Source organism: Lissotriton vulgaris, chromosome 7 (assembly GCF_964263255.1).
Source record: "Lissotriton vulgaris chromosome 7, aLisVul1.2, whole genome shotgun sequence".
Lineage (NCBI taxonomy): Eukaryota > Metazoa > Chordata > Amphibia > Caudata > Salamandridae > Lissotriton > Lissotriton vulgaris.
This window is the reverse complement of record NC_141695.1, coordinates 1,643,855,349-1,643,881,985: the sequence shown is the minus strand read 5'-3', so window position 1 is coordinate 1,643,881,985 and position 26,637 is coordinate 1,643,855,349. Positions and strand designations below refer to the sequence as shown.

The 26,637-nt window shown below is 43.5% G+C and overlaps 1 protein-coding gene across 4 annotated transcripts in view; it reads right to left on the bottom strand.

The window, feature by feature from the left end:
• STAU1 (staufen double-stranded RNA binding protein 1) overlaps window positions 1-26,637 on the bottom strand; it is a 576,538-nt gene that overhangs the window by 440,953 nt on the left and 108,948 nt on the right. For all 4 annotated transcript variants that reach the window (XM_086932622.1, XM_086932620.1, XM_086932621.1 and 1 more), the window contains one exon: window positions 2,012-2,177. In XM_086932622.1, coding sequence (XP_086788748.1) covers window positions 2,012-2,177 — 166 coding nt within the window. The remainder of the gene's footprint in view (window positions 1-2,011; window positions 2,178-26,637) is intronic.

The following is a 26,637-nucleotide window of genomic DNA, read 5'->3' as shown; positions in this document are numbered from 1 at the left end:
AATCATTGTGGCAAGCATTGTGGCAAAATACCTGCAACTAAAACAAGTATGCCTAAGGGTTTACTAATTATTCCTCAAAGAAATTAACTAATTAACACCTTTAATGGGCTATTCTTTAGGCAGGTTCCAAATCAAAAGAATATGAGGTCCAGCAGAAGGTCCTTAAGTTACTCCTCCACACATGGAGCTGATGGGAACAAAGAATAAAGCAATATATAGTACATTATTTTCAGTACAATGCTGAAATACATTTTTCTTAATGAGACATTTGTTCTCTACGCAGAACTAAAATATTAAAATTTTTCCTTTTCTCTTTAAACGTAGGGAGCTCTTGCGCTGGATCGTTAATTAGGGCATGTACTGGGCCATGACACACAGTGAGGCCATGTTGTCTTCTTTCTGAAAGAATTGGAGTGCCGGGGACGGTGAAATGACTCTTGCAAGATGAGCATCTCTTTAAGGACATGTAGGTCCGAAGCAGAATATGCTACATGCTAAGTCAGCTAGGTTCAGATTTCCACTTGACCGGAGTATCTGTGAGTGCATGTTATGTGAGAGACCTCCTGAAAGAACAGCATAGCCCCTGATCAGGAATTGCAAGTTTCACTTCATACCAGCAAGCCTTCCACGAGTAAAGCAGCATGGACTATGCACGTTTCTATTCCCATATTCCACCTCAACACGCAGTTTATGCCTTGAAGCCCTCTCCAGTGGAAGGTCTCAGGAGGGCTGCTGTGGACAGCTCATGGAAATCAGTGTTGCTGAAAAAAATGCATTTCAACATCTAGGTTGTGCATGGGAAGCAAAGCCATACAGAAGCAGATATATGTATAGATTCAAATTGTGCATGGCTCACATATCCTATTTAGTTGTGTGTTTAAATACCGCACTTTAAAACAAAAAAAAAAGACTACATACTGCATTATTATTTTCTCCCACGAGTCACTTAGCTGTAAAAGTAAATATCAAACTGTCTTACTGAAAGGACTACTTGGACTCCAAAAGCACAGGCAAAGCCAATTGGTCTCATCTATTTAACAAACTGTAAAATAAGCAAAAAAAGATTTTAAAAAGGTGCAATAACACGCCTACGAGCGCCCGTACATGAGCCAGTGAAATGAGAAGCCTTTTTTTTGATGGACAGCACTTGGAATGTCAAATAAAAAATGTTATTTAAATTTGCTCTGCGAAGGCGCTTCTTGCAATGCAGAGTAACTTGGCAGCAAATGGCAGCTACCATGCCTTCCAAAAAATGTAAATGAAATTACTTCGAAGGGTGGGGGATAAATAAAGGAAAAGGTGGGGAAGGAGTGGGAGCAAGGGGGCAAAAGAGGCACTGGAGGTTGTTCCCAGAGGAAAGAAAGGTAAAGGCAGGGAAAGCAATAGGCAAGCTGGGAGATGTGGGGGCAAGGGTAACATGGAATGCACACAGGAGCTGTTTGGGTTAAAGCTGATAAGGTAGAGCTAGAAAATATGAGCAAACTCAGAGGGCAAGAAAAAATACTTCCCTGAACCTGAGCAGAAGAATACAAGTCATTCAATCAAAACGATAGTACAGAAACAATGCACCAGGGTAGAGTGAAACACAACAAGTAGAAGGAAAGCCACTGAGTAAGAAGCAAGCACATGAAAAGTGACAAGCAAGCCAACGAAAAGGAGTGGGTTGGTTCTAAGCTTACTAAACTTTTTGGGTAAGGTCCAGAGAGGTGGTATTTCGCAAGCTGACAGCTAGGTGAGACCTTCAAAATTAATTAAAGGCCCTAGAGAGGAGATCATTTACTTTAAAGTTGAACTGGGAGCTCAGAAATCTTTAATTTGGAGCTTGTATGAAGAGCTGGCCGTGACAAAAATTTATAAATAATTTTTTAATGGACAAAATTTGTTCCTTTTGTCGAAAGGTTAAGATTTTGAGTGCCTAACACATTACACAGTGTGAGCTCAGAATTTTTTTTCTAAAGGATATTTAGAAATTGAAAGCCAAGATGCCTGTGAGTGATGGGTCTGCCCTTACCTCTGGTTTGTCAGGCATGGGCTCATTCTGCAAGAGTTTCAGGGCTTTAGCAGCTGCATCATGCTTGGCAGCCTGTCTTGTCCTTCCTTTCCCATGAAACTGCTGGCCTCCAATAGATAGTTCGACTTGATAAAGCATAGGTCCAACAGGAAATGGGTAAAAGTACCTTAAAAATTAAACTTGTAATTAGAATCAATGAATAATGAAAAAGCACGTCTCCAGATTTACAACAGAAAAAGGACAGCAACCACAAAACAACAACTTTTCCACGGGAAGAATAGTCCAGAAATACAATTAAAACAAACAAGTCCTGCAAGCTCAGGCAACACCATTAATGACAATAAAACTGCAATAGAGAAGTATCAGTGAAATGATTAGACTCTGGATTCGTCAGTTGTAGCCTTTGTTGAAATTAATGTTTAAAAATCGTTGGCTTGCATTTTCCATATCGTATTTACATATGTGCAAGAGGGACAACGGAACAGGATACTGCTTGGCATTTTATTTCTGATTGAGGAGAGCAACAGAGAGAGAACCGCAAAAAGGCAGTAGCCAAGCATTTCCACAGCAGTGGCTCTTGCTTTGGGTGGCCTATACCTCTGCTTTTTCCACAGTCTTGGGAGGTCCGCAACTGCAGGACTGGCATCAGATTATTTCTAGCCCAGCGTTAGTTTGGGAGCCAAGCTCATGTACAACATGCGCTAAACCACCTATACATGCGCTCTGACTGCCATACTATAGCCCCTTTCTCTCCTTTTAACCCGTTACCTGCTAGGCCTCCCCTGTGCTAAGCCTTTTTTTTGTTATTTGGGGTAGTTCGAGCTTAGGCCCTGTAACTTTTTGTCCACATAATGTAATCACGCCAAATTTGCCTTCTTTTCTTCCAACATCATGAGATTTTAAAGGTACCCAGGGTTTGTGTATTACCCTGGAGGAGACCCAGAAATTAGCCAAAGTACAGCTCAATTTTGTTTTTTGGGAGAAAAATGGGGGAAAAGTGCTGCAGAAGAAAGAGTCTGGAAATGGTATCAACAAAGGGTTTGTGGTGCTTAAATCACAATCTTACCAGCTTTCAGAGACAGGCAGACATTTGTCAGAAAACCAAAATGTTCTCCACAGTTTTGCCATTTTACTGGGACATAACCTATTTTTGCTACTTTCTGTACTTTCAACCTCCTCCCAGTTAGTGGTAGAAATGGGTGTGAAAGCAATAATAGATCCCGTCAAGCTATACATTTCTAAAAAGTAGACAAAAATCTGAATTCAGCAAGAGGTCAATTGGGTAGATCCTTAATGTTTTTTTAATAGAAACTAGCAGTTGAAAATGAGAATATTTAAAACGAGTTGAAAAAAACAGCCATTTGTTCCAACGTTTTCACCTGTAACTTCTTTTAAGTACGACAGATTTTTGAAAGCAATATACCGTTACATCCACTGGACCCTTCTACTTACAATGGTTTTTCAATGTGTATATAGCAATTCATTTGGTACGATAAAGAGTGAAAAATAGTTATCAATGAAACCTATGTGTTTCCGAAATGGGAACAAAACATAGAATTTAGAAGCAGTAGTTATTTGCACATCTCGTATATTGTGGGTACCAATACTAGCACGTGGATTCTATGACATTTTTCGAAGTGACTTCTTTTTTACACATGGTCTTACATTTGGAAGGCAGAAATGCATTGACAGTAGGTAGGTAATAACAGTTATTCTACAACAATGTGTTCCCCCAAGTCTCTTGATAAAAATGGTACCTCACTTGTGGGGGTAGGACTAGTGCCTGCAACGGGAAACGTACCGAAACGCTACATGGACATATCACATTTTTGGAGTGAAAACAGACTCTTTTTCGCAATGTGCATAGCTGTGGATTTTGGACCCTAGCACAGAGGCACCTGGGGAACCACAGAAAACCTATACATTTTTTGAAACTAGGCACCTGATAGCTGAAGGCTATCGGGAGGCACATTCAGCCTTCACTCGGTTGGCTTATCAGCCTGCCTGCACACACAGACGAGGATAACAAATGCTGCTATTATACTGAACTTTGGTTTTATAGTTCAGACGAATGATGGGGGCATGAACCATCTTTGAAACTTTAATTAGGCTCTTTAATTCCTTTTTAAGATTTGTTTAATTAGCCAAAGGGATGAAGGTGGGATTATAAATATTGATTCAAAGAAAGCTTTATAAATTTACCAATATATTACAATATTATTTGTTATCACACTCTAAGTAAACGTCATTGACTCTACATTGCTGATTTTAATAATAGTTTATATTCACACAGTATGCACTAGAATAGAATTTTGCTTGCAAGTCTGGGGCTGTATTGTAATACGGGCACACGTTTCCTGTTTGCCTGTTGGCACACCGGTTTGAAGGTGCGCCTTGGAGCAAAGTTTGCACTGTTATGTTGAATATGCTGCCCTCAGTGAAGCTATGAACTCGAGCTGCCCTGACAGCAGCACATTCAAGTTAAATAGGGAGCGGCTGCTTTAAGGACACTCCGTGTTTCATAGTGCAGGAGGTAGGCCACCTGCACTTTCAAGAGGGTTTAGAGATTCCCCGTGCAGGTGGGTGCAGAGAGTGACTGCACCTGCCTGCAAGGGATTATCTGGGGGGGTCTCTGGGACCCCCTTTCAATCTCTAAGAGGACTGCCCTAAGGGGCTGCAGTGACAGTGTGCCACCTTTTTGTGGTGCACTTTCAGTGGAATCCTGACAGCTTATTTGCCTTGGTGCCTGCCTCCATAATGTTATGTTATGTTAATTTCGATTTATATAGCGCCAAATCACCGACAGTTCTCTTAGCGCTTGCTTTGGGAACCCGTCCTGGCTTTCCCTACGAGATAACCCCTACTGGGCATCCACAAGGTGAAGACCAGGCATCCCATCGTGGTGGGCAGTAGTGGAGATTAAGCAAGCTATTGCCCAGAGTTGCAGAGTGTGAACCATTGATTCGAGTAGGCACCGAGGCGAGAATTATCGAGTCCGTGGACATTTTTGAGCTCAAGACCCTGCTGCGTCGGGAATTGAACCCTGGTCCCGGGTCTGACCTCTCCATCAGGGTATGCCTCCTCTAACCAGTGAGCCACACTTCTCCACTTAATACAATGTGAGAGCAGAAGCAGAGAGATTCCCGGTTTTGTTTCACAGGGTTGATTGCAACTTTTAAAAAAAAATTCATTCTCTTTATTAAATCATGTTCATCACCAAGAGTTTACAGATTGCAATCTTAAACACGTCGCTCAAACAGTGATCAGTGAGTTGTTGGGAAGTTGCAGTCCAACTGGCTTTCTGTCTCGGTTTGGCACATTGACAAAAGTCTTTAGTACTAGAGAGTCCTGAAAGCCTGCTCCTGGGCCATGTTCTGGATAAGTCTAGAAAAACTATTATGATAGAAAGCACATTTTTACAGCTCAAATTCCTTCTGATTTTATTTCAATACAATGCTTCATAAAAAGCATCTTATTAGACAGGAAGACCAAGTGTCTTCCTCCTGTGCTTACGCTATTGTACCAAACACCTAAACACTATCCATGAAAAAAATAAAAACGTAAAGTCTGTACATCAAAGCTTTAGCTGACGCGAACTTGCAGAGCTTCATGGTTGCTTTACAGGTTTTAATTCAAGGCGTTCTCAAAAAAGGGTTAAATCACTTCTTGTGTTGCCCAAAATATCTGAGCAAATTATTATTATTATTTTTTAATTATATCACAGCATATGCTACACTTTTACAAAACTTACAAAGAAGTGAAAGATATGATCCTCCCCACTGGAAGAAATTCATAGCACACGATAAGAAGTGAGTTTTCTTTAGTAGCTGTGGGAATATGGCTCTGTATATGGTATGCCAACTAGGTGTCATACTGCACACAGAGCCCAGAGAGTCCCCAAATGTGCATAGGCCTAACAAAGAGGAGTGCAAGACATTTAATGCACAACACAGAACCAATAAGGGACTCACGACTCAAAAAGGAGATCCACACAAATGTTATAAAAATAAGCTTTGTTTGAGTTTTATTTTAAGACCAAGATCTTCACAATAAGGTAAGTACGTTTTGCAGGAAGAATACTTAAGACTTTCAAAAGTCGATACTTCGTGCAATTTTCAAACAGTTAAATGTCATCCTATGAAGGAAAACAATAATGCGGTTATGCAGGTAAGTATCCGACTTACAGTTCTAGTCTTCTGGACCAAAGGTTAGCAAGTGACAAGGATTAGGGGAGTACCAAAACTGCACCACCAGCAGGACAGGAGGTGCCGGGCGCAGAGGTCAAAAGCCACACTGGTTGCAAGTAGGTAAATCGGTTGCAGGGACCATGCTTTGGGTGTTAGAGCAAGCACAGGTGGCCCCCACAAAGCCGCACCATACGTACACCACCAGCAGCACAGGGGCAGCCAGATGCAGGGCACCAATGCAGCATGTCAATGCTTTTGAATAGAGAACTTGCTTTCAACAAATTTGCTGCGGGCGTCTCGCTGAAGACAGCAGGAGGGAGACCAGCGACAGCAGAGGTTACCAGAGATGTAGGCGGTCGCAGGGGCACAGACTGTTCAGCTCACCACAGTCCTGGGGCTTCAGATGCAGGGGTGCCTTTAGAAATGTGATTCTTCTTACAGGAGCCGGTCGCAGTCAGGGGATGCTTCAGGATTCAGGCTGCAGGGGTCGTTGTGGAGTCCAGAAAGGGACAACCATATATGGACCGGAGGTCAGGATCACTGGGAAACCTGTTCTGGATTGGTTGGCCACCTGGACACAGGCTGGAGGCGTTGGGTGCAGAGTGGGCCGTACTCGCAGTTTCTGCGGGCATCAGAGTCCTCTGTGTAGGTTTCTTGGGGACAGAGCCCAGGGTCCTTGGGAGTTTCTGGACTTCTTCGAAGAGTAGGCAGTCTTCCTTGGGTTCTAGAAGTCGCTGGCTGCAGGACAAACATCGTCTTCTTTGCAGGGTCTTTGAAGCTGGAGATAGGCCAGTAGGGATGGGGCCAAGTCTTCACAGTCATTCTTCTTAGGTGGGCAGATACTAGTTTCCAGGTCTGGGGGAGGCACCTACAAACTACATTTAGAGGGGTTTTAGGGGAGTACCAGTTAGGGCTAATGGGCACCTCACCTGAGGTGACTACACCCTCAATTATGCCACCCTCCTGTGTGAGGGGGCATAGTCCTATCCCTGATTGAAAGGGTCTCCCCAACTTCAAGATGGCGGAGGCTGAAATATGTGCTTCACCTAGCCTACCTCACCTTAGGGTTGGAGGTGCGCAGAGGTTTGCACACCTACTCTTCTAAGTTTTCTCGATCAAAGTGGGGGTGTTAAACCGTGGGATGCCATCTGCTGCTAGCAGCAGAGGCTGGGGGTCGCATTACAAAGGTGGCAGGCCTTTGAAGCTTTCCACTGTGTCCATCCTGGAGGAGGCGGTGTGACACCTCTGCCCAGGATGTGCATTGTTTCTGGTCCAAGATAGCAGAGGATCTTGCCTAGGGGTCCAGAAACATGTCTGGTAGTGGCAGGCTGCCTACATCTAGTCTGTGACTGCACCAGGGTTGGTAGGTTTTCAGGGGGCACCTCTGAGGTGCCCACCGAGTACATGGTTCAATATATCCCATACAGGGATCAGTGTGGGTTTATTGAAAGGAGTAGTTTGGTACCAAGCACGCATGGTGCTGGGGGAACTCGAGTTGTTGGGTTTCCAGCCTATGTACTCTCTATGGCTTCCCTGGCACTTACAATATCTAAGAATGGACTTAAATATTGTAGGGGCATATCTGCTCATGCAGGTACGCTCACACCGGGGGTATAGTGCACCCTGCCTTAAGGCTGTGAGAGCTGCTAGAGGGGTGGCTTACCTATAACTGAGGCAGTGCTAGTTGGCATGGTACACAGAAAGTGTTCCATGTCAACTTTGTCGTTTTGTCTGCACCAGGTCATGGTGAAGGGCCCCTAGTGGGCCAGCTTGAATCTCAATGCCCTAGGTACAATTTACTAGGAAGTTACAGGGGCCTGAAAGGGCCAATTGTGGAATAGTTTCAGCGAAGAAGCACCAGCAAAGGGAACCTGGTTGGCATGGACCCTGTGCACTACAATCAAAATCACATCAATTTCCAGGTAAAAGGTGGGGGCTAACCATGTCAAAAGGGGTAATTTGCAGTCCTATGAGATATACGACTGTCACCCAAGGCACAAGACGGTTGCTGGACCCTCCAGCCTTTCTCTCATGAAATAATTCTTCACTCCTCGTTTATTTCATATTTAGCATTTATTTCATTTAATTTGCGTTTTTGTGTTGAGTTCACACGGTTATTTCATTTCTTTCCAGAAAAGTATATGCTTCATCCAATGCATTTCGGCAGTTAAACCGCCTTCATCAGGGAAACAATCTGTGAAAGTCAAACAATAATATCTCTAAGTATACATTACTCATATGGTCACATGCACCTAATTAATTACGCTTATACTCTAACTGTTGTTGGCAGGTTCCCCCTCCCCGCTCCGGCGTTCTCTTGTCGTGTGTGAAAAAATGCTATGTCTCCTGATCGCTGTTACCCCACTGAACTATCAACCCGATTAACTTCGCCACTGCCGTTCCATTTAGGATTACTACCTCTCAGGGTGAGACTAATAAATACCGTTCCTTGACGGGTTGCTGGCCTTGCCATATGCGTGCGTCTTTACTGGGTCGCTGCCGCTAGGCCTGCCGTTCTCCCTGCTCACCCAAGCTCTCACCTCCATGTTGTGTTGTGCGGCTTCTCTGATCCTGTGACGTTGTGCGCGTTGCGCGCTGTGTGTAATTCCAAGTTTAAGGTGCTACGTGCCTAATTGCGCATGCGTGTAGGTGTCTACATCGCGATCTGGTTCTGGGGCGGGTTTTTTACCTGATGACAAAGCTTTATTGACAATCTAATGTTTGCGGAGGAGTGTAAGCATAATTAATTAGGTGCATGTGACCATATGAGTAATGTATACTTAGAGATATTATTATTTGACTCTCACAGATTGTTTCCCTGATGAAGGCGGTTTAACCCTCGAAATGCATTGGATGAAGTATATACTTTTCTGGAAAGAAATGAAATAACCGTGTGAACTCAACACGAAAACTCAGATTAAATTAAATAAATGCTAAATATGAAATAAACGAGGAGTGAAGAATTATTTCATAAGAGAAAGGCTGGAGGGTCCAGCAACCGTCTTGTGCCTTGAGTGACAGTTGTATATCTCATAGGAATGCAACTTACCTATCTATTGAAAACACTCCTGGCAGGGAGTGATACCCAGGAGCACGGCTAAAATTGGAAACCTTTGTACAAAGAGGCTGTGAACGAACCAAAACATTTGCTAAAAGGGGCAATTTGTCACAGTAGCCAATTCATTTATAAAATGATCCCACTCCCAAAAGATTTTAAAGACTAACAATTGGTGTAGGAGGGTTTCACTTTCATAGAAACTTTTACTTTAAATAACCACACTTCTAGCAATCAAACAGCATTGGGACAAAACAGCTGAATGACCAATATTGATGTACAAAAACCCGGCTAAAATCATCTATTTAGTACCAATGACTTCGATTGGGCCTGTACTGTAGGGGCCATGTTTTGAGGACCATAACAAGCCAATAATTCAGATGTACAATCGCAGCCTTGTGCTGGATAATGCTACAGACCTATATACACACAATGACTGAGAACTGAAAGGTAGGCAAAGTAATATAATTGTATTATTTCAATTATATTTTAAAGGTTTCCATAAACCAGATAACAAAAGAAAACAGTGCATGATCCAGTTAATATAAAAGCATAATGTAGTAGTGCATCATACAGAGACTTAAATGGATAAATAAAAGAGCAATCTGCATCTGAACGAAAGAGGTAAAGAGAGACAGAAGAGAAACCGAGAAAAAAAGAAAAAAAAATAAGAAGAGGAGAAAGCAAGAAGTTGCCTTTAAATGAATATATATATGCAAATCCTGGATGGCAAAGTAGTTACAAAGAATAGGGAGAACGGTTCTGCTTGTGTATATACCTCACAATAGTCACATCACTTTTACAGAGTTTTGATTTTCTCTAGGTACAAGTCCAAGCAATGCAAATACAAGGAGATGATGGACAGAGCGCTGAAACTTTACAATCAATCACCCCCAGTCACAGATCTGGGTTAAATCCATCATCGTACTTTAGCTTACTTAGCCACCCTAGTTCGGACAAAGCTATATGCAAATCAGTCTTGACCCTGTGCCTCATGGGAACAGTCCAGACCGAACTGCCAAGCCATGTCTTTCCTGGACCAGAAACAAGCATCCTGAGAGCGGTTTCGGGGTAACACCCCTCATCAGCCAGGCTAACTTGAATCCAGTGGCAAAGTGAGCAAGGGGCCGACGTCTGGGCATACCCTGCCAACTTAGGGCAATCAAAGCAAACACACCCCGAAACCAGTGCCAGGATGATTGCTTCAGGTTCAGAGAACACCTGGCTTGGCAGTTCGGGCTGGACTGTTCCCATGGTAAAGACTGATTTGCATGTAGCTTGATCTGAACTGAGGTGGCGAAGTCAGCTACAGAAAGATGATGGATTCAACCCAGATTTGTGACTGGGGGGGGCCCAGAGCTGAGTGTCTGAAAAGTTTCTGCACTCCGTCCATCTCCTTGTGTTTGACAAGTCCAAGCTATCCCATAATAGTCTAGAAGAAAAGGTATTGAAGTTGCCATTATTTTAAGCTTTCCATCTTAGCATAACATACATAGGCATAACATACATAGGCCCACCAAGTGGGATACCAATTATGTTTCTACCCCGAAAGGATAGTTTTGAGGCCTATTGTGAGTAGCAGATATAATAAATGAAAGTCCCTTCTGCTGATGGTTGGTTTCAATACAATTGTTGAAGGGCCCAGAGAGACAATTATATGGTCAATTCAATTCAAAAAGTGCTTTATTCGAGTGTTACTCATAAAAGCAGACATACAAACACGTAGTAAAAAAGACAATTAAATTACAGAAGTCATTTTTGACATAAGCACATATCTCATTAAAAAACAGTTATTTCTCAGCAGAATATACATAATCACAGGAGTAAAGTTCATTACTGTTAAAAATACAGTTAAAACAGATTGCAATATCATTGTGCTAAAAATCATTAAAATTACATTCCAAATGACACCTAAAATGAACCAATACAGAGAATAGACAATAATCTAGCAGTATCTGAACGACTAGGCAGAGAGTAGTTACCCTACTAGCAATCTCTGCCTTATTACCCACGCCCACCCCAGGTACTTTGCGGTGTCAATTGTGATCCAAGTCAAAGAAGTAGATCTAACAATACGCAAAGCTACCATACTGCTTTTAGTACCCAAGTTCCTGCACATAGGTGCCAACCAGGCTCGCCTTGGAGCAGAATATACTTGGCAGGAGAACAAAAAGTGACCAAGGGTTTCGTTTCCTTCCCCACAAACTGGACAAGTAGCTGGACCTCCTTCTCTCCATTTAGATGTTAAATTACGGAGAGGGAGAGAGCCAGCCCTTAGTTGGAAAAGCAGTTTCCTATCCATAGGGTTCGATATGTAATCCCAATACAATTCATATATAGGGTACAGTTTAACCTCAAGAAAACTGGTGGTCATGGACCCGCTGTTAGTACTGAGCAAACTCCTATTAGCAACCCGTTCCCAGAAGATATTTTTTAGGGTTGACTTAGTGGGAAATGATGCCCCAACTGGATCAGACCATAATGCATTTAGTCCTAGTTCAAATAGTGCAAGTTTTAATGATTTGAACCATCTAATTTTATTAAAGCGATCTGCTTTGATGACATCAATGAACCCATCCGCATAGTGGGAGAGCTCAGGCGTGGTCCAGAGCCTACGCCAGTATAGAACCGGTCGTAGTTTGCCCATTTCCGAGATTTCTCTCCTGCCAAGCTCATATCTCAGGGGCAATAACGGACTACTCTGTGGAGTACCTGTAAGTTTCCTAAAGAATTTGTTCTCAGATGTTTGGAGCTCCTGCAGATTTTCATGCCCCCACAACTCAGCCCCATACAAAGCTGACCCAATTGCTTTTGCCTCATATATGATCAGGGGTGGTTTAATCGGTTTGGTCAGCGATTTCCTATGCTCCTTTATAATGGTACCAGCTAATTGCTTGTGCCTTAATGTAGCAATATTTAGATGTTGGTTCCACCTATTATCGTTAGAGATAAGGATCCCCAGGTATGTAAATGATTTTACAACCTCAAGAATGCGTCCACTCATGGTAATTTTGGATTTAAAATTTCTATGAGGATTAAAAACCATGAGTTTTGTTTTAGACGCATTCACCTCCAGACCGTGATCCCCACAGAACTCATCAAATATTGCCAATGCTTTTTGCAGACCACTTGGGGTTTTAGATAAAATTAGCGTGTCATCGGCGAACATTAAAATAGGAACTTTTACACCTGCGAGAGAGGGAGCATCCACTACCTGAGATTGCATGCGGGGGACGATACCATTAATAAAAAGGGTGAACAGTGTTGGTGCCATTGAGCACCCTTGCGGAACCCCGCGCTCAACAGGAAATTCGGCAGTGTCATTACCGTACCCACCCCATTGGATTTTGGCATAAGTACCTTCGTGTAATCTCATGATCAAGGTCAGCAAGACCCCTGGGACCCCTAAAGCCGCAAGCACTTCCCACAGTTTTGCCCGTGGTACCAGGTCGAAGGCAGCCCGCAGATCAACAAATGCCGCATAAAGACTGCCTCCACCTAGCACCACGGTCCTCCACTGGATCAGTTGAAAGCGAAAGACTTGATCCACAGTACTAGTTGCCCTGCGGAACCCAGCCTGGAAGGGAGATAAAATATTGTGATCCTCCGCCCAGTCGAGCAATCTGTTTACAATCACTCACCCCACGATTTTTTGAACAGTATCAATTAAACTGATTGGGCGGTAGTTGCAAGGCTGGGCACGATCTCCCTTTTTGTATACCGGAATGATTACAGCACCCCGCCATGATACCGGGATATCTGCACCCCTGGCAATGTGGTTTATTAGCAGGTAAATGTATTTACACCACCTTCCAGTGTCATTTAGAAAAACGTCCGCTGGGACCCCATCAATGCCAGGAGCAAGGCCACCATGTACAGTTTTGAGGGCAGACAGTATTTCACTCTGCGTGAAGACATTGTCTTCTGCCAATAAAGGAGTAGGGCAAATACTATTTACAATCTGGTCCCTAGTAGCATACTGTTCACTGAAGAATTTGACCCAGGCGTCCTGTGGGACATTGTTGGTACTTGCCTCTTCAATCCTTTCTTGACCCCATTTGACAATGTGCCAAAATAATCTAGAGTGTTTTCGATCACTTGCACATTTCAACTTATTCCAATGGGCTTCGTCCCAATCTCTTTTCGCCTTGGCAATACAGTTTTTATAATGCTTCCTAGCAGATCGAATAGCCCCCACATTTTTACTCTTAATTGCGGCTCCCAGAGAGGTTCGTGCCACCTTGCAATCATGATTATACCACTTAGCAGCTCTATAAGCACATACCCTCTTTCTGCTTACAGGTTTTAAAAAATAACCTTTAGTTTCATTAAATAGAATCTCATGAACTTTAGTAGTGTCGTCTTGGCCCGGAGGATACCCTGCCACACACTCTAGGGCCATGATAGCCTTGTCAGTCGCCACTCCTATTTTTTCTAAGACCAGCTGATCTGTCCTAACACTTGTCCACCTCAGCCTGCGCATGTCGTTTGTTGGTACAATCAACGGGGGTAGAGGTTCATCACAGGGATTAGAAACAATATCTTCAGACAACCACCATTTGTGAAAAACACATAAAGGGTTATGGTCGCTCTCAAGCCTTTCCGTTACAACCATATCGCTAACAGATGACCAAAGAGACATGCTACAGATGACATAATCAATGCGGCTTTTGTTTCTCCCTTTGTTGAAAGTCATAGCTGGTACTCTATCTGACTTTGTCTGGCCATTCAGAGCTCTTAACCCTTGTTCAAGGCACATTGCATTTAGACCTAAAATATCCTCAGTCCAGCGAGTTACTGGAGTAGTATCTAGTGCGGGAATATCCCATTGCTTATCTTCCTCTGCACCTAAGAAAGCCTCACCAGTGTCTAGAGGTTCAAACGTGTGATTTAAGTCGCCTGCAATTATTATGTTCTTCCTATTAGAATGTGTCTCTAGAAGATTATACAGGGTCAGAAGGACCTCAGATTTTCCTGCACTTCCACCTCTAGCGTATATGTCATAGATGTCGATGGAAATGGATGAATCACTCATGAGTCTAATGAGCTGGATATCTTTTTGATGAAGCTCCACACTTTTTACTTCAACCTTTAGGGACTGACGGACCCATATGGTAAGGCCCCCCATCGGGCGCCCTTTTGGACCCTTGATGGCCGGAACATAGAAATTTAAGTACCCCAAAGCGAAAACAGGATCACAGGCCCATGTCTCTTGAAAAATGCAAACATCATACTGGCTAACAAACCCAAACCAGTCTCCGCAATCCAGCTTGGAGCATAGCCCAGCCACATTCCAGGACAATAGATTCCCAGTGACATTTGCCGTGACGGGTTTAGAGCTAGAGACAAACCCATTCAACATCGTGTCATCAATACCATTGTTATTTACATTTTCATTGATTGGTCCTACTGTGTCCTCAGGGTTGGCAGTCTCAATTCGAGCGCCTACTAAATGACCAGGCTCCCCAGTAGTACATGCATCAAGGGTATTTTGCAACAAAGGCTTGGGGTTAAATGGTTGTCAATCACAGGCATCCAGGTTTGAAAGGGCAGAGAATCTATTTTCCAAGCCTAGTCCCCACTCAGTAAAACCAACATCCTTTCTGCCCCTTTTGGTCACCACGTTCCATTTTGTTCTTAAAGTACTAGAATTCGGGCCTCTTCCTTTCCGAAGATAGAAAAAGTCCAAGGTCAGTGGAACAATTGAAGTTGATCTTCGCTGTGGAGGTAAGATGTTGGGCAAGATGTTGGGCAAGATGTTTGGCAAGACCTCAGGGTCTGAAAAGTTAAGGACAACGCAATCCCCCTTAAACCTTTTGACCCTGTTACCAATCCACTCTACCCTTCTGGCATTTACAAGTTCTTCAGATAATTGCTGCTTTCCCCAGGGAGAAATTACCATGTTGTTAGTAAGCCACGATAAAGATTTGTTTAATAAAGATGATGTTGATTCAACCTCTCCAGATGCTAGTGGGGGGACATTTGCAAGGACGAGAACTAATCGAGAAGCTTCTACTACAAGCTCGAAAGACCCTTTCCCAGTATTGAAATCACCAGTGGGAGGAACGGGGGGTACAACACCTGAGGCACCACCAGGTGGATTAATCAGTGGTACCATTAGAGGATTTGGCGCAGCAATAGGAATAGGTCCACTGTTTTCGCCTGAGGGTGTTTTACTCACTAATGGCTCTACCCTGGACACAATGACTTCAGGGAGATTTCCTACCTCCACCATAGTTTTCTCTAGTAAACCTTCCAGTCTACTGACCTCAGCGGTTAGTTTGTCTATTTTACTACATAGGGGTTTAACTATACCTTTAATTTTTGTGTCCATCATGCTCCATAGTTTATTAAATTGAGCATTGGAGAGGGTCACATAAGCTTCACTAGTCAGATCATCCTCCTCATCTTCAAGTATTTTCCTTGGTGGGGTTGCAACTTTATTTCTAGCAGACCTTAAACCCCCTCGTTTTTGTATAACCTTTCTTTTGCCCCCAGTAACCCTCGGGGCTGGAACAGGGGCTGCAGTAGGGATAGGGGACTCATTACTAGTAGATATCACTGTCACCACTTCGCTGTCACTATTATCTTCAGTAATAGCAACTATGCCACTAGGCTGGATGGTATTTGTATCGTGGAGAGAGTCATGTACCACACAAGATGTACTTCTATTTTGTAATGCAAAAGAATCCTCTATCTCTTTATCGTCCAGAGGAGATTGGTTAGATGAGTAATCCCAATGAGGATCTCCTGTCGCTATTTATTTTTGCCACGACTTGGAAAAGATAGTTATCGATGGTGTTATTGGCTGGGGTTTGCTTTTTCCCGGGCATGATTAGGATGGACAATACACTCAGAGCAAGATGGTTACTCACAGGACCCAGCAGTTGTTATAATTACCCAGTACAGTGTAGTTCAAAACGGACTGTATCCAGAAGGTGGTCGAAGGGATTTTCGGGCCGGGTCCCTGGCCCAACCCAACCTAGTCCAAACTCGGACGGCCTCAGACGGCCCGCCCTTTGCCCGGGCTTCGCCCGGCGTCCCACGAGGCGGGGCGAACGCTGATTTTAAGCGCCTCCTGGCGCGGTTTCTGGCGTCGCAGCCCGCGTGGCTGCTGGGTAATGTAGTTCCTGCCCCGCACTCCACTCGCCGGCTACGCTTCACCAGCGAACGGCGGGAGGCGGGCAGGACGCTGCAGGGCTGAGTATCAGATGATCCACAAGGCGAGCTCCCCTCAGCAAAGTGCTAGGCGTCTTGGCGGCAGCAGAGCTTCCATGTACAAAAGGATTATATGGTTGAGTAAGCGTGGTACAGAATATCTCATTTATGGCATACATGTCTAATACGTTTCCAGTAGTAATTAATGTGATTACAATAGAAAGTAATGGGATCAAGATCACCCACTGCTTCATGACAATGTCAACAAAGGGCAGAGTCAACTAAGCCATTTCTGTGCCGTCTCATAGGGTTCCAGTATCTACATTGAGAAATTAGGGGAGAGATTTTTAAGTCGAGGAATACTATCCCATATTTGATCCCCAGTAGATTCTGACCATTTTTCCAGAACATGGTTGAGCAAGCGTAGTTCATTAAGCGTTTCTAAATTACAGCGTCAATATGTCCCTTCAGTAGATGTATTCTAAGCATTTCATGCAATCAGATGTTTAGCACCTAGCTTCCTAAATGTAACTTTAATTTTTACAGCAAATTGTCAAACTCTGAGGGTTGATCTTTAACTTTTCAGAAAGCATGGTGAAGGAGAGAGGGGACATAGAGGAACCCAGATCTCCGATAAGAAGAACACCAGATTTCACCCAGGAGTTAGAGAAGTACGGTCTAGGGTTACATTTATTATGTGGTTTGAACTAAAGAGAGGAAGCATCCAATTTCTGCAATTTATTTTTGAAGCAATTGTCGAGTGATTTTAACGATAATAAGAATCGTCCAGGAATGAGCAGCAGTAAGGTGTTTGAGAGTAAGGTTTACCGAAGATAGCGGTTTAACCAGGCCTTCTTCAATATCAATTCAAAGGGGAAGGGAGGGAAGTTTTGAGTTTACCAACTACCAAATGTCCTTTCTTGCCAGACAGGCTACCCACTGGGTAAAGTTTGAGAATCCCAGTCCACATTTAAATGTATTGGTCCTTTTTTGTCTTTCCAAATGAAATTAGAATTCAGTTAATTAATAATTTTGTGAAAGTTGTCTGATAATCGCAATGGAAGCATTCCAAGAATAAAATGATTTTGGGGAGCCATCATTTTATTTGTTCCTTTACGTCCCCACCATGTGAGAGGAGTTGGCCTAACGGCTAGGGCGCTCGACCTCGGACCTGGGGATCTGGGTTAGAGTCTCGGTAATGACACCAAAACCTCCTGCGATTCTGGGCAAATCACTTAATCTCTCCGTGCCCAAAATAAATGTGTTTCCTCATGTAACATAACTGGTAATATGTAAAGCGCGCTGATACCCGGTTCGGGTCTAGTTCGCGCTATATAAAACTCTGCAAAAAAAAAAAAAAACACGTATTTTGGTGACCAGGCTCCTACAAAGATTTTACTTTGGCTATGAGAGAAGCTTCAGTAAGGGCTCTTGTTTCCTCCAGGACTCTTTAAATTCAATTCCCAGACACTTTAGGCAAGAGGTCTGCCATTTTAGATTAAAATCTTGGGTTAAAGTGGTAAACCTAGTACACTGGGTGGGGATATTTCTGTTCTCTCTCTACTCTTACTCTCTTACACCTGTATCTGGATACTCCCTCATTTGAGGGAGTATTGAGATACAGCTAAAAATGTATTAAGTCTAGTATTACTGGAAATGCGTCCCCCGCACTACTAGAAAAGATTAGGACACCATCTGAATTGGCGCCCATTTTAGAAACGACAGATGGAAAGGGGATTCCCCTAATTACTGAGTTATTGCGAAGTAGTGGCTCTTTAGTAAGTAAAAATTGGAGAGGGGATAAGGGGCAACCCGGTCTATTTCCTTGTTGAAGCAAAAAAAAATTTGATACTTGGCCACCTATTTTGATACGCGCTGGCGGTTTATGGTAAATAGACATAGCCATAAAGGACCTAAAGTAAACAGGTGTCTAGCGGGTCACGGGAATTTCCAGGAGACCTTATCAAAGCCCTTTTCAGAATCCAATGCCTTGAAAGGAAAAGGCATTGATTTTGCTTTCTCAGTTATGTGGCTTAAACGCATACTGCCTGCAACAAGTCTGCCTTTCATGAAACCTGTTTGAGTAGGATGTATATGGGTGAGAGGCAGTTTCTCTAGCTGAAACACTAGTATCTTGGGGTAAATCTTGTAATCCGTGTTTAATAATGAGATGATTCTCTAGTTTTTGTGATCAAGTGGGTCTTTACCTTCTTTGTGGATCACCACAATGAATGCTTCCTATGAACAGCCCTAAAACTTCCATGCAGACTCAAACTAATTCACTAAAAACTAGTCCTGTCCCGTTATTCTGGCAGAACCCAACACAGCAGTGGATCAGTTTTTCACCTGGGTGGGCAATGCGGTGGAGGCACATGTGCCATTGAAATCCATCTCTAAAAACAGGAAAGTGCCTTCGGCCCCGTGGTACTCAGAAACCTTAAGAAAGCAAAAACAGATCTGCAGGAATCAGGAAAGAATCTGGCGAAAGACCTACTATAATAAAAGCAAATCCATATACAAAGAAACATTAGCTGTCTACAAAAAAATGATTCAGGAAGAAAAAAAGAAATATTTTGAGCAGCAAATAGAAAATTCCAAAAACTCAAGTAGACAGTTGTACGAGGTGGTAAAAGCATTGGCAGGGAAATCGGTAGATCTGAGCCCTCCCCTTTCGCAGGAATTCTGCGACGCACTGGCAGGCTTTTTCTTCTCAAAAGTAAATGATATTTACTCCGAATTTTCAGTAACTAAAACCCCTGTTAAAACTAAACCTAAGCAACCAAGTAACCCTCTTGAGTGCTCATTCTCTCAATTCATTTAACAACAAGGGGTGGTGATGGACAGAGTTTCTGAATTAAGCAGAATACTCTCACCCAGTCAAGAGATCAGAGCTAGATCCAACACCGTTTTTTAGCTCACTGCACCATCCCAGCTCAGAACCTGGCTATATGCAAATTAGTCTGTTCCTTTCCCAGTGCATGATGGGAACAGGGCAAACCAAACTACCAAGCCAATTCTTACACTGGGAAGGAAACAAGCTTCCGGGGACCGGTTTCTGGCATTTCAGCTGTCGTCGGCCCGGCTTGCTTGAATCCTGATGGTGCAATGAGCAAGGGACTCACATCTGAGTATATTCTCTCAATTCAGGGAGACATCGAAGGAGGAGACAGCGGACTTCATTAGGCTTATAAAAACGGGCTCAGCCTTAGATCCCTGCCCCCCAAAAATTCTCTCCCCCGTAACTGACCTGGTTAGTGAAGTCATAACTCAAATCTGCAATGCTATGTTTCATTCAGGGGTCTTTCCGGATAGGTTAAAGAATACCTTACTGAAACCTCTCCTTAAAAAGATTGGTCTAGACAAAACTACACTGAAAAATTATAGACCGATCGCTAGCCTGCCGTTCCTAGCTAAAGTAGCGGAGAAAGCGATGAATAAACAATTGTCAGAATATATCGAACAAAACAGTCTTCTTGATGACTCAATTTGGGTTTCGCAAAATGCATGGAACTGAGACCGCACTCATTAAGGCTGCTGACGATATTAGGACCATCAGGGACCAAGGAGGCACAGCGGTATTGGTCCTGTTGGATCTATCTCCGGCCTTCGACACGGTCAATCACTCCATCTTGATTGACCGTGTCGAAGAAATGGGCATTCACTCAATGGCTAAGGCTCTACTGGCTTCTTTTCTGTTGGGTAGAACGCAGGCAGTAACATTGGGATCATTTAAATCTGTTGATCTTGCCCTACCATGTGGCGTTCCACAAGGCTCATCCCTAAGTCCGACACTTTTTAACATCTACGTGTCGGACTTAGCTAGGGTTATTAAAAACTACCGGATGAGCCTGACCACATATGCCGATGACACCCAGTTGGTGCTTGCCATCAAGAATGATGGGGAAGAAGTAGCCGCTCGGTTTCAGGAAGGCATGTTGGCAATTAAGGAGTGGATGGCGGAGAACTGTTTAAGACTTAACTCAGAGAAAACTGAGGTAATGATTTTTGGAAAGTTATCTACGCTATGGTCTTCAGTCTGGTGCCAAACCCCCCCCACTTGGAGCTCTTCCAGTACCCGTTCAAAAGGTTGGGAACTTAGGGATACTTTTTGATGAAAAGCTGAATTTTGCCAACCATGCCAATCAAGTAGCATCGTCAGCCTTTCACAAACTTAGACTCCTCAAAAAAATCTTACCATTTCTTCCAGACAACGCAAGAAAAACAGTGGTGAGCTCCTTGGTTCTTTCGTCCTTGGATTACTGCAATGGATTATTTGCAAACGCTCAAGCTCGGTGGTGGCCAAACTACAACTTATCCAAAATGCAGCAGCAAGGTTATTATCTGGCACTCCCAAATTTCAATCCATTAAGCAAGTAATCAGGAACTACCACTGGTTAACTGTGAGAAATTGGATCAGATTTAAAACCTTGTGCCTCACCTTCAAAGCATTAAACGATCTTGGCCCGGTGTTTCTTAAACAGAAGCTTTTTTTCTATCAACCTAACAGATCACTCAGATCTGAACAGCTGCATCAATTGGCAGTGCAACGGACCAGGACGGTCACATGGGGTGATAGATGTTTTACTAACACCGCCGCCAGACTCTGGAACACCCTTCCGAAGAGGATTAGATCTTCACCGTCATTACTTCAGTTTAGAAAACTGTTGAAAACTTGGTTGTTTGACCAATAATTTTCACTGCATCACTTTTGAAGTTCGATAATGTTTATCACAGAGACAATAAGCAGAGTTATAGCGCCAAGACACCCACGGGTATAAGCCGCGCTTTATAAATTTTTTAAATAAATAAATAAATTCTTAAGGTGTGGTAATAGTGGAGCTTGGAACGTTTTATAGAAGTTGGCAGTGAAGCCGTACGGACAAGGAGCTTTCTTACATTTAAGGGATTTAATGGCATTTGAGATTTCTTTTTTCTCAATTTCCTTACTGAGGAATATGCTGGAAGTATCGGAGAGGTTTAAGCTATCTAGGTATTATTGGTAGAAAGTTTCTACAGTGACCAGGGTAGAGTTATAACTTGGGCTCCCGGTTTTCCATTTAATCATATATACCTGTGATCTGTCTTGATTCCCAGAGGATTGCTTCTAAATGTGATGTCTACACCTTATCGGGCCTTGAAAGGATAACCTAACTTTTGCACGTACTTAATTATTGATGCCACGTACAGGGGGGTTTGTTTGTTGTTCTATATTAGACTGTGTTTGTATTGAAAAATTTATCTATCAGGAAAGATAGGAGTGGGGTTCTATGGAGGACGTAGGAGAGGACATATATGAAAATCAGCGGTTACCAATGATGCATGCGTACTGTTTACAAACGACTATGATTATTTTGTGGCATGTACCGACTTTACGCCGCCCGGCCTCCGGGATGTGGGCCCATGTGGCTGTGTATTGTCCTGAATGTTACATGTGGCTAATTTCACCTCTCTGTGTTTCTGAGAGGTTATGCTGGATTGTGTCTTCTAGGTTTTCCGCAATAAACATATTTTTTTTTTAAAATAAACTGATTTTTACATATAAATACAGACGGAAAACATTTTTCCTTGGTCTGTATTTACATTTAAAAATGGCAAAATACTAGAAAATGTTGCCACGCTCGACTACAGAGTGCTCGCCACGCCCCCTTCCTGCTGCTGGAAATTCCTTCTAATCCTTCCAACCAGGGTCTTTCAGTGACCTATTGCCATGCCCCTGAACCAAGCCTGGTCAGATTGAAGCATCACTGAGTAGGCTCTGAGCGGCACAGAGTTGCTGCCCGAGGCTTGCACCCCCATATTAAACAACACCACATGGCTGAACATTTTATAAAAGGATTTGTGACCTTCTGTTCTTCATAAGAACACCTTATCAACAGAAGGTCCCGGATAAAATCATTTTATTTAATAAAAAAGGAAACTTGTCACTCTGACCAGGTTTTACTCCGCTTTCGAGTCTTGGATTTAGAGTGTGAAAGGCAACAGAAATCACCAGCTTTTCAGGACAAGCGCAGACTGGTGGCGACGCGCAGACTGGTGGCGACACACACACTCACACACACACTCACCTCTGTTGAAGAACTGATTAAGGGTAACAGTGGTGCAAATAATTACATCGCACATGGATTCCACCCATATGCCCTATAGCGCTACTAGGGAACCAACCAGATTTTCAGCCTACTCCTTCCACCTGGACATTGGAACAATAAAAGTAAGTTAAAACGGCAAACTACAGTTTTTTGTGTAGTGCTTGCTGCCAGATTCACAAGGATTCATAGCACTGAAAATGAGATAATGTGCCAAGCTTTGGAAGGGTTAAAAACTGAGTCAGCACAGAGATTGAACGTGGGACCTGTATCTTGCACAATGGTTAATACCATGCGCGCAACGCCCATTGGGCTCAAAGGGCTTCAGTTCCGCGCATCTCAATCAACCTCCATCCCAGGGCTTTAGATGGAAATACAGAAGCACTGGCACATATTTGCTGCTGATGAGCGCTTGTACTCTATCCTAAAGTTTTTTTATAGCAGAACTGAGGAGCTAAGGTGCTCTCCTTTTCAAATTACTCAGTACCAGACCATTTAAAGCACTGCTAAAGCCACAACAAATCGCTAGTTTAAGTGAGCACATGTGTGCATTGTCAATTTAAATAAATGTGGAAAAATACTATCGGTAGTGTAGTCTTTTGCTTGTGGCAAAAATAAATGTGGATAAATACAGAAAAAATGCCCCAAAAATATATATATGGACTGAAATGGCAAAAAAAAAAAAAAATACCATAACACCGGGAGCCCTAGTTATAACGTTTATCATGAAACGGAGGAATGAGTCCAATATCGCATTGGATTCGGAAAGGACAGTGCCATTTTTGTCTTTTATAGCAGGTATATGGGATATTACAGGTCTTTGCTTCAGCTAAAAAGCAATACTTTTTCCAGCTTTATTGCATTCCAAAAAGGTTAGTGGCTTTGAGTTTGAGACCAAACATGGGCATGTTCACTAAGGATATTGTTGAATTCGTTTTTTTAACGATTTGATGTTGAGGTTGGTACTGGGATAAAGTTGAGCATGATCTTTCTAACTCAAGCTGTTTGATAGAAGATTCTAGGTCCTCCATTCTTTTGTTTAAGTTCCTGTTTTTCTCCACTATAATAGACATAATTACACCTTTAGCAGGGCTTTATCACATCTCAAATGACTTCAGGGGTTAATTTAGGAGTATTACTATCTTCAAAAAAAATGTTTATGGCTGCTAGGAAGAGTTTCCTCGCAGTAGGGTCTGCTAGGACATTCATTCCCCAAAGTTGTTTTTTTGGACAAGGGTTTGTCAACGTGATAGTCAGGGATATGTTGGCACGATCATCATGACAATATGTTCAATAGTGGTGTAAGAGGAAAAAGGGACAATATTACAGCTATTGTGTAGGTAGTCTATTCTTATTACGAGTTATGTGGTTGAGAGTAAAAAGTGAACTCACTGACGCTTGGATTATGTAATTGGGGGGCGTCTATCAGGTTAATGTCTTAACATAGTTTACGCCTTTTGAGATGAGACTTGGACGGTTTGTACATGCATGTGGACACCCTATCCAAGGTAGCGTATCATGGGAGACTCAAGTCCCCAAATAGGATTAATCAACTATCTTTTTGCAAGCTGGAAATGTGTTTGTTACGATTGGTCAAAAAGTAATAGTCATTGTTTGTAGGAGCATATATGTTGACAATATAAATTGATAAATGACCTATGGTAAGGCGGGTAATGAGCCATCCACAATTTTCATCTTGAGAGATGGAGTCAAATGTACCTTTAACTTTCTTTTATATAAAATATAGAGGATACAATTTTTCTTGTACCAAGTTGGGGCGTAAGCACTATCTGGAACCCAAAAGAGCTGCGAGTCTCTGTAATCCCAGCTCTATCACCATGGAGTTTTGGACAGTAATTCAGTATTTTCTTTTCCATTTAATCAGATAAGTGAGGTCCAAAGTGTTGAATGATAACATTTTAAGTGTGGTAATGACAATCAGAAGGGCAGAGGCTTGATTAACATGTTCAAATGGTAACCAAATTCAAAAACATATTACATGCATAGAAAATAGCCAAGCTATGGCAAGGCAGTGATGTGCATGAATGAACCGCAAATGTTAAAGAGCATTGCTCAGTTTTAGATGAGTGAGAGAGAGAAACGTATGAGAAGAAAGTCAGAACAGGTGAAGGGCAAGTGACCATGTACAATAAAACAAACCTGGGAAAAAAAACTACAAACCCCCTCCTCTCAACCCCACAGAAGAATTGTGAAACAGTGTAGGCCTAGAACTGGCGCCCCAAGAATAGGTGCAACGTCAGCAAGATTTAACCATAAAGAGAAAGAAACAGCTTCCGCACTAGAATTAAGAGCGTAATGCAGAACCCTTGAATGGGGAATTAGGATCTATGCAAGACAAACCCTTGAACATGAAAAAGACAGTACAACTATAGTAGTATGCAACATATGCCTTTATAAAAATATTTAACCCCTTCGAGGCTAATGACGAGCTGGGCTCGTCATGGCGCTTACCTGCCGTGCGCGGATGACAAGGCCAGCTCGTCATAAAACAATGAAAAATAATAAAACCCAGCGCAGGACGGGAAAACGCCTAGCAGCCAAGTGGTTAAACAGGGGGTGGTGATGGACAGAGTTTCTGAAATAAGCAGAATACTCTCACCCAGTCAAGAGATCAGGGCTTAATCCAACACCGTTTTTTAGCTCACTGCACCATCCCAGCTCAGAACCTGGCTATATGCAAATTAGTCTGTCCCTGGCCCAGTGTATCATGGGAACAGGGCAAACCAAACTACCAAGCCAATTCTTTCACTGGGAAGGAAACAAGCTACCGAGGACCGGTTTCTGGCATTTCAGCCGTCTTCGGCCCAGCTTGCTTGAATCCTGACGGTGCAATGAGCTAGGGACTCACGTCTGAGTATACCCTTCCACGCTTATGGTGGACAAAATAATTAAACAGGGGGTGGTGATGGTGCTGTCCGGATATTGTTCGGTATCCAAAAATACGGTCAGCAGATGATGTGCTCTACACTGGTTGGCTAGAAGCTGCAGGATCCAATTATAGGCTTTATGCAATATTTATAGCGCAAAGTATAATACAGGGCCGCCGGTCCTCCTACAACTGCCCACTATTTACCAGGCCTTAAGGGACATGAAGGCAAAAAATCTTGAGTTGCTCCTTGTCCCAAAGATCAAGAGAGCTAGGAGAGCTGGTCAGTCTTTAACCTACCATGCACCCTTTGGAATGATCTACCCAGCAGCCTCAGAATGGAGGACAATGTCATGATTTTAAGAAAAAAAACTTAAGACACATCTTTTCCCTTAATTTTTAAATCCTCAAGCAGTCCCTCCAACCCACTTTGCTAACATTGGGAAGCCTGACACTCTGGTAGCCATGCGCTTTATAAAACTAGTGAATAGGGGGCGTTGCCAAGATGGTGGCCGAGTGAGACGTTCCTTCTCCGTCTCTCCAGAACCGCTGCCTATATCTGCCTCCATAGACTAACGTTTGTGCCCTGCTGCAGCTGCTGACGAGCGACTGTGGTGTGGAGTGTGCCTGGCTGCTCTGGGGCTCCCTTGGGACCCAATCTGATACTGGGGGCACGGCCAGCCGTGCTGGGAAGCTGGCGAGTCGAGAGCAGCCCATTAGGGAGAGTGCTGGCTTGGACGGACCAGCCTGCAGCGGCAGTCCCGCCCACTGATTGCTGGTGGCCGTGCATTGAAGGGCGGCAGCAGCAGCCCTGGCTGCAGGACTTCTATAGGTCCAGACAAAAAGTAGTGAGTAGGACGCCCGGGCCTAGTGTGCAAAGGTCTGCAGACAGGAGACCCACCTGGACAGAAAGAGCCAAGTCTGCTGGAGAGGGTGATCCGGGGACCATGGGGCCTAAAGCTGGCGTGAGCAGTTTGAAGCACCCCAGGCGAAGCACGCTGACAGAGGTAACTGCTATCCCGCTGAGGTGGAGGAGCAGCCAAGGGCCCACCGGACATAGGTGGAACCCAGGGCGCAGGCGCACCAGGCATGTGAGGTGCACAAACTAGAAGGGACGGCCCTGTTGTGGAGGCCGGATTAGGGCTGCATCGATTGCTTGAACCAGGGGCCAAATCTGCCGAAGCTGATGAAACGGAGCCCAGGGCCCGTGCCCCGAGTGGCACCTTGCCTGGTTGACAGCACTGACCTGGCGGGAG